The sequence below is a fragment of the Bos javanicus genome, chromosome 2, assembly GCF_032452875.1.
Source record: "Bos javanicus breed banteng chromosome 2, ARS-OSU_banteng_1.0, whole genome shotgun sequence".
In the NCBI taxonomy this organism is placed as follows: domain Eukaryota; kingdom Metazoa; phylum Chordata; class Mammalia; order Artiodactyla; family Bovidae; genus Bos; species Bos javanicus.
The window spans coordinates 53,570,045-53,584,588 of record NC_083869.1 but is presented as its reverse complement, the minus strand read 5'-3'; the positions used below and the strand labels follow the sequence as shown (position 1 = coordinate 53,584,588).

At 35.0% G+C, this 14,544-nt stretch overlaps 1 protein-coding gene across 2 annotated transcripts in view; it reads left to right on the top strand.

The window, feature by feature from the left end:
* The window catches only part of ARHGAP15 (Rho GTPase activating protein 15), a 701,521-nt gene that overhangs the window by 123,683 nt on the left and 563,294 nt on the right, over positions 1 to 14,544 (top strand). For both annotated transcript variants that reach the window (XM_061438774.1, XM_061438765.1), the window contains one exon: positions 3,527 to 3,614. In XM_061438774.1, coding sequence (XP_061294758.1) covers positions 3,527 to 3,614 — 88 coding nt within the window. The remainder of the gene's footprint in view (positions 1 to 3,526; positions 3,615 to 14,544) is intronic.

Genomic DNA, 14,544 nt, shown 5'->3' with positions numbered 1-14,544 from the left:
TGTCAAAAGAAGGCTACAGATGCTTCAGTTCATCTTGCTGCTGGTGGTAAATAAAAGGAGAAATAGGAACTAAAGCAAAGGAAGAAAAAGGTCTATGTGTTTTTATTCCTGCTCTTCCATCTTTATTGTCATCTGATTGAAAAAGTGACTATTTGAAGACAAGTGGGCCCAACAACATAGAGTTCGTATTTGCATGTTGAAACATACACATCATGTGTGTTTTGTTTCTGTTTTTCATTTTTAATACAATGGTGTATAAGTAGGAAAGCTTCAAGCATGTAAGAGCCACCTAGTCTTGTAAATGTTAACTTGACTGAATCAAAACTGTTCTTTCAATCAAACCTCTAGAGTCTATGAGGAAAGTGGAACTAAATTATACAAAGATCTTAAATGGTCATTTAAAACATATTTTTGTGTAGTTTTATATTGCCCAGAATAGTCTTTTAGTAACCTTTTTTAAAAAAAAATCACTTTTGTAAAATGAATTCAGCTATTCAAAAATGAGTGTTAAACCAAAGCAAACATCAGCAACATGATGTAATAGATAGAAACTTAATGTATATTAATCTCCTTAATGTTTTACCATCTAATCGAAGGGTATTCTTCATGACACAAACTTATACAGATCTAGTTATTTAAGTAACAATGCAATGCAAAGGGCAATCAAAGTTGGGGTTTCACTTTCTGATTTAACTGTTGTTATATCCAATTTTTTTTATACCCCCATGCCTAAGTTTAATCATTAACTCAACAAATATATAATTATTGCCTACTCTTTCCAATTCACTATTGCTTGTCACTGGGGGTATCTTTGTAAATATAAAGTATTTTCTGTTGGTTTGGGGATTTTTATTTAATGGGGGAAAGAGAGAAGTGAAATTTACAAAATATTATTTTCAATATGTCTTAAGTGCTGTGTGAGGAAGTCACGGAAGACACATTTAAAAACATAATGTTTGAACTTCTGATGAATGGGAATTAATAATCAGAAGGGGCTGGAATGGGTGAAGACAGTCATAGATAAATAGTGCAGTATGGTATTTTGAACTATATCTTATATTATGATTGACATTGAAAACTTCCCTTATCAGGATTCTTCTACAAGACAGGGTTAATTAGCTCCTTATATGAATCCATAATATGCAATTTTCATAACCTGTCTCTCTTTTTTTGATATTTTACATGCAGACTTAAGAAATGATGCACTTCATTCTTGGGCAGAGAGCCTTAACTTATAAGATTATTTGTAGGATCAGTTTAAATTCATAGTAATAAACTTGTTCAATTGAAAGATATACACATTTAAAAATATTTTTTAAAAACATATTGCCAGATTCACTCCTGAAAAAATGTTTGAACTCCACCAAAATTGTATGGGAGAATTCATTTCTCCACACTCTCAATAAGTAGCCCTTGGTATCATTCCTTATAGTTCTAGCTAGTTTGACTGGCAAAAAAGGAAAAAAAAAAACATTTGACTCCTTTTATTTTCATTTTTGCTTTCTGTTGAGTTTCAACATTGAAAAATATTGTGAGCTAGACAGTGAGAGATTAGCTGGTTAGTTTTCAAGACTCTGATGTGTACTAAACCCATGAAGAGATGTCACAATGAAGGAGCATATCCTGGACATCCTGGAGTTCAAAGTCAAGTGGGCCTTAGGAAGCATCACTATGAACAAAGCTAGTGAAAGTAATGAAATTCCAGATAAGCTATTTCAAATCCTAAAAGATGATGCTGTTAAAGTGCTATACTCAGTATGCCAGCAAATTTGGAAAACTCAGCAGTGGCCGTAGGACTAAAAAAGTTCAGTTTTCATTCCAATGACAAAGAATGTTCAAACTACCTCACTGTTACACTCATTTCACACACTAGCAAAGTAATGCTCAACATTCTCCAAGCTAGGCTTCAATAGTATGTGAACTGAGAACTTCCAGATGGTCAAGCTGGATTTAGAAAAGGTAGAGGAAACAGGGATCAAATTGCCAACATCCACTGTATCATAGAAAAAGCAAGAGAATTCCAGAAAAACATCTATTTCTGCTTTATTGACTACTCTAAAGCCTTTGACTGTGTGGATCAAAACAAACTGGAAAATATTTCAAGAGATAGGAATACCAGACCACCTTATCTTCCGCCTAAGAAATCTGTATGCAGATCAAGAAGCAATAGCTAGAAGCAGACATGGAACAACGGACTGTTTCCAAATTGGGAAAGGAATATGTCAAGACTGTATATATGTCACCCTGCTTATTTAACTTATATGCAGATTACATCATGTGAAATGCCAGACTAGATGAAGCACAAACTGGAATCAAGATTGCTGGGAGAAATATCAATAACCTCACATATGTAGATAACACCACCTTTGTGGCCAAAAGCAAAGAGGAACTAAAGAGTTTCTTGATGAAAGTGAAAGAGGAGAGTGAAAAAGCTGGTTTAAAACAACATTCAGCAAAAACCACCACAATATTGTAAAGTAATTAGCCTCCAATAAAAATTTTTTTTAAAGACAAAAAAAAAAAAACCCTCAACATTCAAAAAATGAAGATCATGGCATCCGGTCCCATCTCTTCATGGCAAATAGATGGGGAAACAATGGAAGCAGTGACAGATGTTTTTCTTTGGCTCCAAAATCACTGCAGATGGTGACTGCAGCCATGAAATTAAAACATGTTTGCTCCTTGGAAGAAAAGCTATGACAAACTAGACAGCATATTAAAAAGCAGAGACATTACTTTAGTGACAAAAGTCCATATAGTCAAAGCTATGGTTTTTCCACCAGTCATGTATGGATGTGAGAGTTGGACCATAAAGAAATCTGACCACCAAAGAATTGATGCTATTGAACTGTGGTGTTGGAGAAGACTCTTGAGAGTCCTTTGGACTGCAAGGAGGTCAAACCAGTCAATCCTAAAGGAAATCAGTCCTGATTGGAAGAGCTAATGCTGAAGCTGAAGGTCCAATACTTTGGCCACCCGATGAGAACTGACTCATTGGAAAAGACCTTGATGCGGGGAAAGATTGAAGGCAGGAGGAGAAGGGGATGACAGAGGATGAGATGTTTGAATGCCATCAGTGACTCGATGGACATGAGTTTGAGCAAGGAAACCTGGCATGCTGAAGTCCATGGGGCTTCAAAGAGTCAGACATGACTGAGCGACTGAACTGTAGTGAACTGAACAATGAAGGACAATGTTCTGATTTCTCTTTTTAGTTTGCTGCAGGAACAGCTTTTTAGGGAGTGGGGGACATGGATACATGAAGTTGGATTTTTAATATCTGAAAAAGATTTGAGGAGGATCTACAAATGAAACTTTTACTGTAAATGCCATGATCTAAAAACTACAGAATCTTTTATTATTATACATATTCCATACCACCTATAGATTTTAATAAAGAAAAAGACTTTTAGGAATTCTAGTTAAAAAAGAGATAGTCTCTACTTATTCCACATGTTGCTTATGCAATATTTGTGCTAATTTCTTCAAGTAATACTGCTTTTTATTTGCTTTTTTCTCTCCTAAGGAAAAACTGGACTACTTCCTGGATTGTTCTTTCTAGTCGGAAAATTGAATTTTACAAGGAGTCCAAACAGCAGGCGCTGTCTAACATGGTGAGTAGTTCTCTGTGTTTACTATTATAATCTTCATAGAAATATTGTTGAATTGAAAGTTCAGTTTCAACAGAAATCGCACTAAAGCCTCCAAGCTAGCAACATCTGAAAGCAGATGGAAGAAATGACTCAATAAACTTTTAATCAGATGAAGGGAAAATAGAACTTAGTGTCTGTTTTATTAAGTGGTGCATTTGGAGAATAATCACAAAATGGGATGAATAGTGAGCAGCTATCTAGTAATGGGAAGGTAACACTTTAAATTAAGGTGCCATTTATAAATGCTTTATTCTTATTTATGAAATGATCACTAAATGCAGCTACTTGCTCAAATAATGTATTATAAAGCATGTTATAAAATGCATTAGTAATAAATGCTTAACGGATGAGACTATGGGAAGCTGTTTTAAAGAATATTATAGGACGTAAATCGTATTAAACCATGTATGTGCATCTTTAATACATGAATTTAAGTTGTTATCTAGCATGCTATAAAGTGCTTCACACATTAATAAATAATAATAAGCTGTTTATAAATGGCACCTTAATATAGAGTGTTACCAATGAGGAAATACTCAATGTTAACAAAGTGATTTTTTATCTTAGTCTAACTGTGACTTCACTACATCCAGCTAACCTTTCTGAATAGTTCTATGACTCAATCTAATGGCACTAATACAATTTCTGTATCCTGTAGTTATTACAAAGTGAAATTTGTAGGGCTTCTTGATTTGTACCTGGAGGAAGACCTTACAAATGCCCACTGAGATTTGACAGTGATCCTAAGTAGGAGCAATTCTGAGCTAGTTACTGGGGCAATACAAGCTCAAAACCTCACTGCCCGAACACGAGAGCTGCCACAGGATGTCGGAGACAGTGGGCAAGCAGCATATCTGACAGCCTCCTGATTAAGAAGGACTCCGGGCAGGAACCAACCTGCCATACCCCATTGGCCTGATGGGCAGCCAGGAAAGGGGTCTCCTGGCAGGAATTAACCACAATGAGCTAATTTGTATTTGGCAGGTAATAAAACGATGGAAAGTTCTTTGCTTTCCAGCCACTAGTGGTGTTTGCTATGTAATCCTCTTTAAATAGGAAATAGAAAATCATTTGCTAGGAGATTTTTTTTTAAAGGAGAAGATTTTAGTAAGAACAAAAGGTAGCATTTGGCTTGCTCCTGATAATTGCAATAGCCTTTATCCCCAAGTAGCTTGCTGATTTTTGCAGTCTCAGTGCAGTCCAATCTGTAAACTAATTATGAAGAAATTAAAAATATATCTCAGTCCTTTGTACTTTTAATTTAAACTGCCTCGGATATTTGTTTTAGGGTTTTGTTTTTATTTTTTATTTATTTTTTGGCTACAGTAATGTTGAGATAATCTTTTTTAAGAAAAATAAAGTATCCCTATGGCCCAGGCACAAAACAACTCCCATCCACCCACGGGTCCTTTGTCTTCCCTTTGAATGAGTTCTGAAGGGAAAGTCAGGAAGGAAGGAAAGTAGCTTGCCTTTCTGAGTTTGGCTGCTGAGAAGATGATCTTTGTCTTGCTGGGTGAGAAGAATGCCATTGGAGCAGAGTTGATATGAATGTGCTGGGGTAATGGGAGAAATTAGATTTCAATTTAAAGTTTTTGGCTTGATTTTATTATTTTAATCTCATACCAGGAGATATCATTATCAGCTGCTTAATTTTCTACAGGTGGAAGAGAACTCCCCCTTCCATAATAGGCAGACCTTGAAAGTCACCTCATTCATTGCATGCCTCCAGATCAAGCTTCAGAATTGTTGTAAATTGAAAATAGGTTTTACCTTCAGAAAAAATTTGTTAACCTTTGTTTTTTTTTGGAGGGGTAGTCCCTATTTATTATTTACCGTCCCATTTTCAGTGCTCTTACAATTTCTCTCACTGTCTTTAAAGCAAATTCAGGGCAGTAACTATGTTTGTGGTAATGGGGGAAAGAATCACCGATTCCTGTTTGTACTGCATGAATTGCCTTGTTAGTCAACTTCTTGGATACATTTCTAACAAGCATTAAAGGCTTGGTGGGATAGCCCACATTTACCAATACCAGTCTCAGAGAAATGATATGATGATTGCCAGACCTTGATTAAAGATACTGTGGTTTTATTTTGAAAGAGATTTATTCTCAAGTTTCTGAATTTCTCTTGTGCCCCCTTACACATGCTCTGGTATTATTGTTCATGGTACTTTTGGGGAAAAGTCTACCCTTTTCTGCAAGGGGTGCATAGAAACTGCTTAAGTGAGTGCAGAATGTGTTTAGAAGAGTAAACGATATTTTAATGTGTATAGGAATGATCTTCAAATGCTAATGCACTGATGAGACAAACCAGCAAAATGGCTAGGAGAAGGGTTTTGAAGTTCAACCACAGAGGACTCTATTCTAGTTTGCCACTTAGGAACTAAAAAGAGTTATTCAACTGCTTTGAGTTTCAGAATCCTCATCTATAAAGTGGGGATAGTAATATTTGCCAAGATAATTAGTATGGAGTAAAATTAATTTATAAAAATATACACAATAATCTTAAAATAATTATTATATTCCAATATACTCTATTAAAAATAAATATACTATATTCTGTAGTACATAATATGAAGTATAATGTATTAAATTGATGCGAAAGTAATTGCAGTTTTGGCCCTTGAATTTTAAATCAGTATAGCTAGGCTCAGGCACATCTTTATTAATCAAAAAGGAACCATTGCAATCAACACACTTTTTGCCCATGAGAAATAAGTCTGTGTATTCCTGTAGTGTAAAAATCTGTGCTTCAGGCTTCACCGAACTCTTGGAAAGCATAGTCTCCATCCTGCTGGTTGTGGAAGCATTTTCCCTGCAAAAAGTTGTCAAGATGCTTGAAGAAGTGGTGGTTGGTGAGAGGTCAGGTGAATATGGTGGATGAGGCAAAAGTTCCTGGCCCAATTCGTTCAACTTTTGAAGCATTCGTTGTGCGATGCGTGGTCATGGAAAAGAATTGGGCCCTTTCTGTTGACCAATGCTGGCTGCAGGCATGGCAGTTTTCGATGCATCTCATCAATTTGCTGAGCATATTTCTCAGATGTAATGGTTTCCCCAGATTCAGAAAGCTGTAATGGATCAGACCAGCAGCAGACCACCAAACAGTAACCACGACATTTTTTTAGTACAAGTTTGGCTTTGGGAAGCACTTTGGAGCTTCTCCTCAGTCCAGCCACTGACTTGGTCATTACCGGTTGTCACATACAATCCACTTTTCACGCATGTCATAATCCAATTGAGAAATGATCCACTGTTGTTGCACAGAATAAGAGAAGACAACATGTCAAAATGACGGTTTTCTTGATTTTCAGTCAGCTTATATGGCACCCACTTATTAAGCTTTTTCACTTTTCCAATTTGCTTCAAAAGCTGAATGACCATAGAATGGTTGATGAGTTCTTCAGCAACTGCTTGTGTAGCTTTAAGAAGATCAGCTTGATGCTGCTCTCAACTGGTCATGGTCAACTTCCAAGGCTGGCCACTTCACTCATCTTCAAGGCTCTCATATCCTTTGCAGAACTTCTCAAACCACCCCTGCATTGCACATTCATTAGCAGTTTCTGGGCCAAATGCGTTGTTGATGTTGCAAGTTGTCTCTGCTGCTATTTTGAACTCTAATAAGAAAATCACTCAAATTTGCTTTTTGTCCATCCTTTCCATAGTTTAAAATAAATATAAACAGCAAGTACTAAGTCATTAGCAAAAAGAATATCAAGTGAGAAATGTGCATTCAGATGATGTATAACCTAACCACACTTATTTAAGTATGTATTCCAATATCAAATGGCAAATTTCAACCATGCAAAAACTGATATTATGTTTACACTAACCTAATAATTATAACTTATCATTGAATTGAGTCACTTGAATTGATTCACACATGCAGAGAAGAAAAAGTATATTAATTCAAGGAATGCCAGCATGTATAGTCTCCAAAAAAAGAAATATGTATCCACAGGCAGCATAAAATATTGTTTGTGAAGCCATTTCTCTATCTGGGGTTATAGATGTAACATCCTGATGTCCATATATACATTCCATATGTATCTTCCTCCATTGCCTCTTACACTTACTGCTTTCACATTTAATACAGCATGTCACAGACTGTGGTGCCTGATCCCACATTCCATGTGTGACAATATTTTTTTCTCACTGAAATTCTTTCAGTTTATAACCATGTCCCATTTTTATCAAAAGCAGTCTCTCCCCTGAAGAGAGATGTAGAATCACTTTGCTGGTGTGTGTAAATCTGAGTTTCATAGGCTCTGGGTCCTCAGTGACTTATTCAGGGAGGACTGATCTATTCTCTTTTTCTTTTTCAATAAGGTCATTAAAGAGTAGGATGGCTTTTGAATCAATAATGGATGAGTGGGCTGAAGTTCATGTCTATATAAGTTTTCTTCTCAAACTGATGAACCCATAACAAAACTGCAATTTCATTGAGAAAAAAAAGAAATGGGTACATTACCACCTACTACTGCTCTCACTTTCTAACATGAAGGAAATACCCTAATCCCAAATCTAGGTCAGATAAAACTTCAGAAAGAAAGATAGTCTTCACCAAGAGAGGACACTGTCTCCTTCTTAATGTCTATATACACTGTCTTTGTTTTGTTCACTTGTTTGGTCCAGACTGGTTGACCCTCTTATGAAAAGGAGCATTGGAAAACCAGTGGTGTCCTTAGATCTGGGTTTTCTGGATTTATAAAGGAAAAGACACCGGTCATATTCTAGATTCTGATTTGTAACTCACTTTAAAATTTTAAATACTGTCATTGGAAAATAATGCAGAATCTATTTTTAGTGAAATATATTAAACAAATTTGTATATTTTAACAGGTATTAATCAAACTTCTGCATAATCACCACCCAGGTCAAGATATAGACCCTACAAGCCCTGCCAATTATCTGTATGTCATCATAGCTTATTCCCTTGTCACAGACTTAAATGGCATCTTAGTCATTATTTTTTCACCCTTTATTATTTTCCCACCTATACCTATAGCTCTTAAAAATATAGTTTATTTCATCTGTTTTTGAATTTGTAAAATGGAATCACTGCATGCCTTTATTTTGTTTCTTGCTTCTTTCTCTAAATATGTCTTGCTTTTTCTTTCTTTTTGTTTTAATCATTTCATATTTTTCTCTCTTGATTTGAGAGTGATACATTTTGTGTTCTGTTAATGACTTGCCTGTAATTATAACTTATTAAAGACTAAAGCTATTCAAATATTATTTTAGAATGTTTTTTAAATTCACTAATCTCCTTCCCAATGTATATGCTATTTCTGTCTGTATTTTAATTCTTTCTTTTCTATGTTAACACCACTAGACATTATTTATCCTGTTTTATAGAATCAATACTGATTTATATTTGCCCAATATTTGCCACATCCCACGTTATTTATTTTTTCCTGTCTCTTAGATCTTCCTTCTAGGATTACTTTTCCTTCTGGTTGAAGTATATTCTGAGAAATTCCTGTAGTAAGGGTCTTGTGGTAACAATCTGTCTGAGCGTCTGCTTGTTTCAAATCTCTCTATTTCTCCCTCATTTTGGAAATATATATTCTCTCTGGATATAGAATTTTGAGTTGGCAGTAATTTTCTTTCAATACATCTAGAATAGCTTTCCACTGTCTTCTGTCATCCATTATTGTGATCAAGAAGTTACCTGTTAATCTAACTACCATTCTTTGGTTGCTCATAATATTTCTACAGTTTCACAATGATACATTCGAATGTCAGTTTCTTTTTATTTCCCTGACCAGATTGTTAGGTCCCCTGAAATTGATTATAGCTCTCATTAATGTAGTTTATTAATAGAAAATCCCAAGCTATTATCTTTTCAAATGAAACTTCTTTTACATTTTCTCTTGTTTTCTTCTAAGCCCCTAGTTAAACCTATGTTTTCTCACTCTAGCCTCCACATGCTTTATATTCTTCTTTCTTTCTGTCTCTCTGAACTGCATTCCAAATAACTTCTCGTGATTTATTTTCTCATTCCTTAATTCAATCTCCCTTTGTGATAATCATTGTTTTTTTTTAATTATTATAATTTTAATTTCTAGAAGTTTATATTTTTAATTTACTATGTCATTGTTACACTTGTTTTATTCACTCACACACATTTAAAAAACTCACTTTTATTGTGTGAAAATTAGAAGGCATTTTTTTTTTCCAATATTCTGTGTCTTGTGATTCTAACATCTGAGCTCTATGTCAGTTTCTGCTGGTTCTCACTCATGTTGCTTTGTTTCGCTGTGTGTCTGCTTACCTTTGACTTTGTGCTAATCGTTATTAAAATAACATGAGAAGTTCTCCGAGGTCTAGGATAAATGCATCCTACTCCAGAGTGTTTTGCATTTTCCTCAGATTATCTGTGGGCATGTCCAGTGATTGATTAGATCAATCTAACACTTTAAAATGTTCAAGTTATGTGTACATAAGAGGAGGGCTACAGTTGTGCTATATCTTATCAGGGACAGAAGTATTCACTCCTTCTTCTCTTACATTGCTCTTCTACAACAAAGGCAGTCTTCTTTATAATCCCTTGGGATTGGAGAAAAGCTACAGGTTTAATATTAGTTTGCCTTTATCTTTTGATAATGCCCTCAGACAAGGTGTAGTTGTGTTGATTCGATATTATGCTTTCTCTCTGGGTTCAGATTCTCACCTCTAAAAAATACTTTCCTTGGAAGTTCCCACTATCTTTTCAGCTTTTCAATTTTTAAGGTAAGTTTAAAAAGAAGTATTTTATCCAGCACTTTTCATTGTTTTCAGTGGGAGAGTTGATCCAAATAGCATAGTTTCTCATTACAATCTACCTCACTTTCATTTAAATATGCATTTGGTTAATCAAGTTTGTGCTATTTATATAAGCCTTGGTGGGAAAAGACTTCATAAGAATATGTATTGAAATCCTACAATGAACAGCTTGCTCGTTAGGGCTACATATAAGGCATAGAGATATAATCAAGATAGTCTTTGCTTTATAGCGTCTCTGCCAAAAAAATAGGATGAGATGAAACAAGAAACATAGGAGAGTTTTTTTTTTTTTTTTTATAACATTTAAAGGAAGGAGAGCTCACATCTGTGAAAGATTTGAATTAGGCCTTGAAGGATGGTTATAATTTCAGTATGAGGAGATTTGTGGGCAGGGAAAATTCCAGCGGAGTAAAAAAATGAAATGAAATGAAAATGAACAATGGTATGAAGCTGAAAATGGGCAAGGTCTGTGTGCTAAAAAGAGAAATGAATTTTTTTAGTTTGGTTGGAAGATAGGATAAAAGAAAATGATTGAGAAGACTGCCATGTATTGAGATTTGCTACCAGGGGCAGCTCTTTAATAAGGTGTGTCTGTAGTCTCCAAACATTTTCACCCTAGAATAATCTCTCATGGCTCTTCTTTTAACAAATATATACTGAACAGCAATATGACCCAGGTGTTATTTGTTTGAAAATGACCAGTACTGTAATAAGGAAGAGACAAGAGAAAAATTAATTCTAACTTCAATTCATTTAGTCCAAGAGCAAAAACTTTTGCTTCAAAAGCAGCTACAGTATTATTTAATTCATCTGGTGACCCAGAGACACTCTAAAGAAACAAAATTTGTCAATTTGATTTATCCTTTGAGGCCTTGGATCATATCCCCTTCCGTTTTTCAGGTACACTTATCTATTTTTGTACCACCAAAGTATTTCAGTTGGCTTCTGAAATTCAATTGCAACTTTCCTCCTGTGTACCTTCCATACTTTGCGATTTTAGAGCATCTGCCTGATATGGGGTAGACCTTGGACTATAGCTATGGGATCTGGCAAATATGCACTGCTGGTTAAATATATATATATATATATGGATTGCCTCATGAGGAAGAAGCTGTGTAATTTAGATAACTCATTCATTTATTTATTTTATGAACTGTTAACAGCTCCCAACAGGTGTCAAACTATGTGTTATTAAACCCTAGAGATATCCAGATTAATAATATATGATCCCTACTCTCCAGGTGCTTATGTTTCAGTAGGGGAAACAGAATCATACTTAGGTTTATTATAATAGAATATGACTAACATGATAAATAAATATAAGAAAACATGCTTGGGGAACCATAGGTCTAGCTACAGGTAGTCCTTTCCCAAGGAAACTGTGGTGCCGAGTAATGCTCAGCTTACGTATCTCTTCATGTATTAATTCTACAAATATCACTGAGGGTGCTTGATGTTAAGCCACTATTCTAGGTATTAAAAAAGATACAAACATGAAACAAACTCAGATCTGTCATTTGAGGGCCTGGGAAGAAATAGAAAGCACACCCAAAAATCAAGTAATTGTAGTGAAAAAGCGGACTTTGATAATTGCTCCAGAATGTCATGGACATGGGCATGAGTTAGTTTTATGGTAACTAAGTGGAGAGAGAGATTGTCTCCAGCTGAAAAGGGTTCTAAATAAATCCACACAGGAAGTGAAGTTTGAGGACGTTTCTCAAGGCTGAAGAGGATTTCAATGCAGAAAAAGGGGGGAGAAAGACACTTCACCTGGAAAGAAGGGAGTGAGTAATGATGAAATATGGGAAATCAATTTCTTAATTTATTTATTTTCCAAGCATTATTGATTTCTTGTATTGCTCCACATACTATGCTAGTCATTGATCTTAAAAATATTTCTTGGTGGTTCCGAGGCCTAGGGTATATATGCACCAGTCCAGACTGTTTTGTGCAGACTATTAAACCTTGAACCGGATTGTGAGAAGAGGTGATTTCTTTCTATAGGCACTGTGGAGCCCTGTATCATTAATATCGTGTTGGCCAAAAACAGATGTTACTGAAAAACCTCAACAAACCTTTTGGCTGACTCAATACTGTGTGTGTATATGTGCTAAATTGCTTCAGTCGTGTCTGGCTCTTTGCGACCCTATGGACTGTATACTCCAGGCTCCGCTGTTCATGGGGAATCTCCAGGCAAGAATACTGGAGTGGGTTGCTGTGCCCTCCCCCAGAGAATCTTCCCAACTCAGGGACTGAATCATGTCTCTTATATCTCCTACATTGGCAGGTGGGTTCCTTACCACAAGTGCCATCTAGGAAGCCCCAACTACTGCATATCCTCAAATTAAGAGTTAGAGTTTTTAGCGACAGTTTAGGGGAATTAAGTATCAGCTTACGTATCTCTTCATGTATTAATTCTACAAATATCACTGAGGGTGCTCGATGTTAAGCCACTATTCTAGGTATTAAGAAAGATACAAAAAAAAAAAAGAAAGATACAAACATGAAACAAACTCAGTTTCTTCTACAGTTAAAAAATTAGGATAAGACTTGTTAAACTATCTGAAAAACCTATTCTAAAAATCTATGAATGGATGAGAGCAATAAGGCCTGTGCTGGTATTGATAAAGATTATATAGCAAAACAGCTAAATCTGTCATCATATGGCCCAATGCATTTAGTAGATCACAGGACATCTTCTCACTCAAAATATGCACTAATATTCTCCCATGACCTGATCTTTTAGCAGTCTGTTCATTTGTAAAGAGTCCTCATACAAAGGAAGCAAATAGGGTCATTCATCTAAGGAGAGCGGAAAAATATGCTGTGGCCCAAACATGGTATATCAGCACATCAGTGAGCACCAGTTCAAACAGGGAGGTATTTTCCTGTGATGCCAGAATACGTGTTCAATGTGGCACCTTACTAAAACAAATGCACTGTGCAAACTTTATTTCTGATTAAAAAGTATCTCATTTCCACATCCACCCAAAATCAGCCCAAGTGAACCTTACTTCCTTTTATATTTATCGCATGATACTCAGAAAACTTAGTATCAATTTTGACATAAATTCTGAAGTATTATAAGCATTTTAGGGACCATTTCTCCCCTCAAACCATACAGTTATAAAGCCAGTTGTTCAATATGGAAACTACACGTCGACTGTGTATGTAACTTGGATTTTTTGGCTACTTTTGTTTTTCACTTTACATTGTACAAATATTTCTAATCAGAGGCAAACACTGGCAAATTTTACTTCTAATGACAGAAAACTTTTCCAAGGCATTTAATAAACTATTAACGTTTTTAGACCAGTCATTCAGCCATAACCTTGAAAGCAAAAAAAGAGTAATATGAAAGGCTTCATTAAAATAATTTGTTTACTTTTTCTTAATATTGTTTACTTCCAATGCAGATAATGAGAATAAGCATTAATTAAATAATGCAATATATTTAATGTTCATTCACTGTAGCATGACTTTAATAACAAAGTGGACTTATTTATGGGAGTAAAATGATGTGATTTAGCAAAAAGATGAAAACAGTTTTAATCAGAAAGCTATTCATGAATTATTGAGTATTCTGTACAAAATGAATATGGAATTATTTTATCTTTGTAAAGTGAGTGTTAAGCCCTTATTCAGATCTCTGCTCAAAAAAAATCATAAAAACAGAGGTCTACAATAGATCTACTGACCTTAGCATAACAAAGCTATTTAAAATCTGTGACTAATGTCTTAATTCTTGTAATAATAGTGCTCTGGCAAAGTCAGCATGGCTTATATTGGGGGCAGATTATTAGTTTAGCTGTTGATTGCACTATCATATGGTCTCATCATACATTTAAAAATTAAAAGAAAAAAAACAGTCCAAAATCTAGAGGATGACAGGTGGGTCTTAAAGAAAGAAAAGAAAAGGAAAAATGAATTCTAATATCTGATTAACACAAACTCTGTAAGGAAAAAATGAAATCAAGTGATCGATATTACTATAAATGAGGCCATGTTCTCTGGTTATAATTTTCTCAAGATTTGGCCATTAACCACAATAAATTCTGTATCTTACATAATTTTTAATAACCACAAAAATCTATGAAATTGATAGGATGCTTTATAAATGGATAATA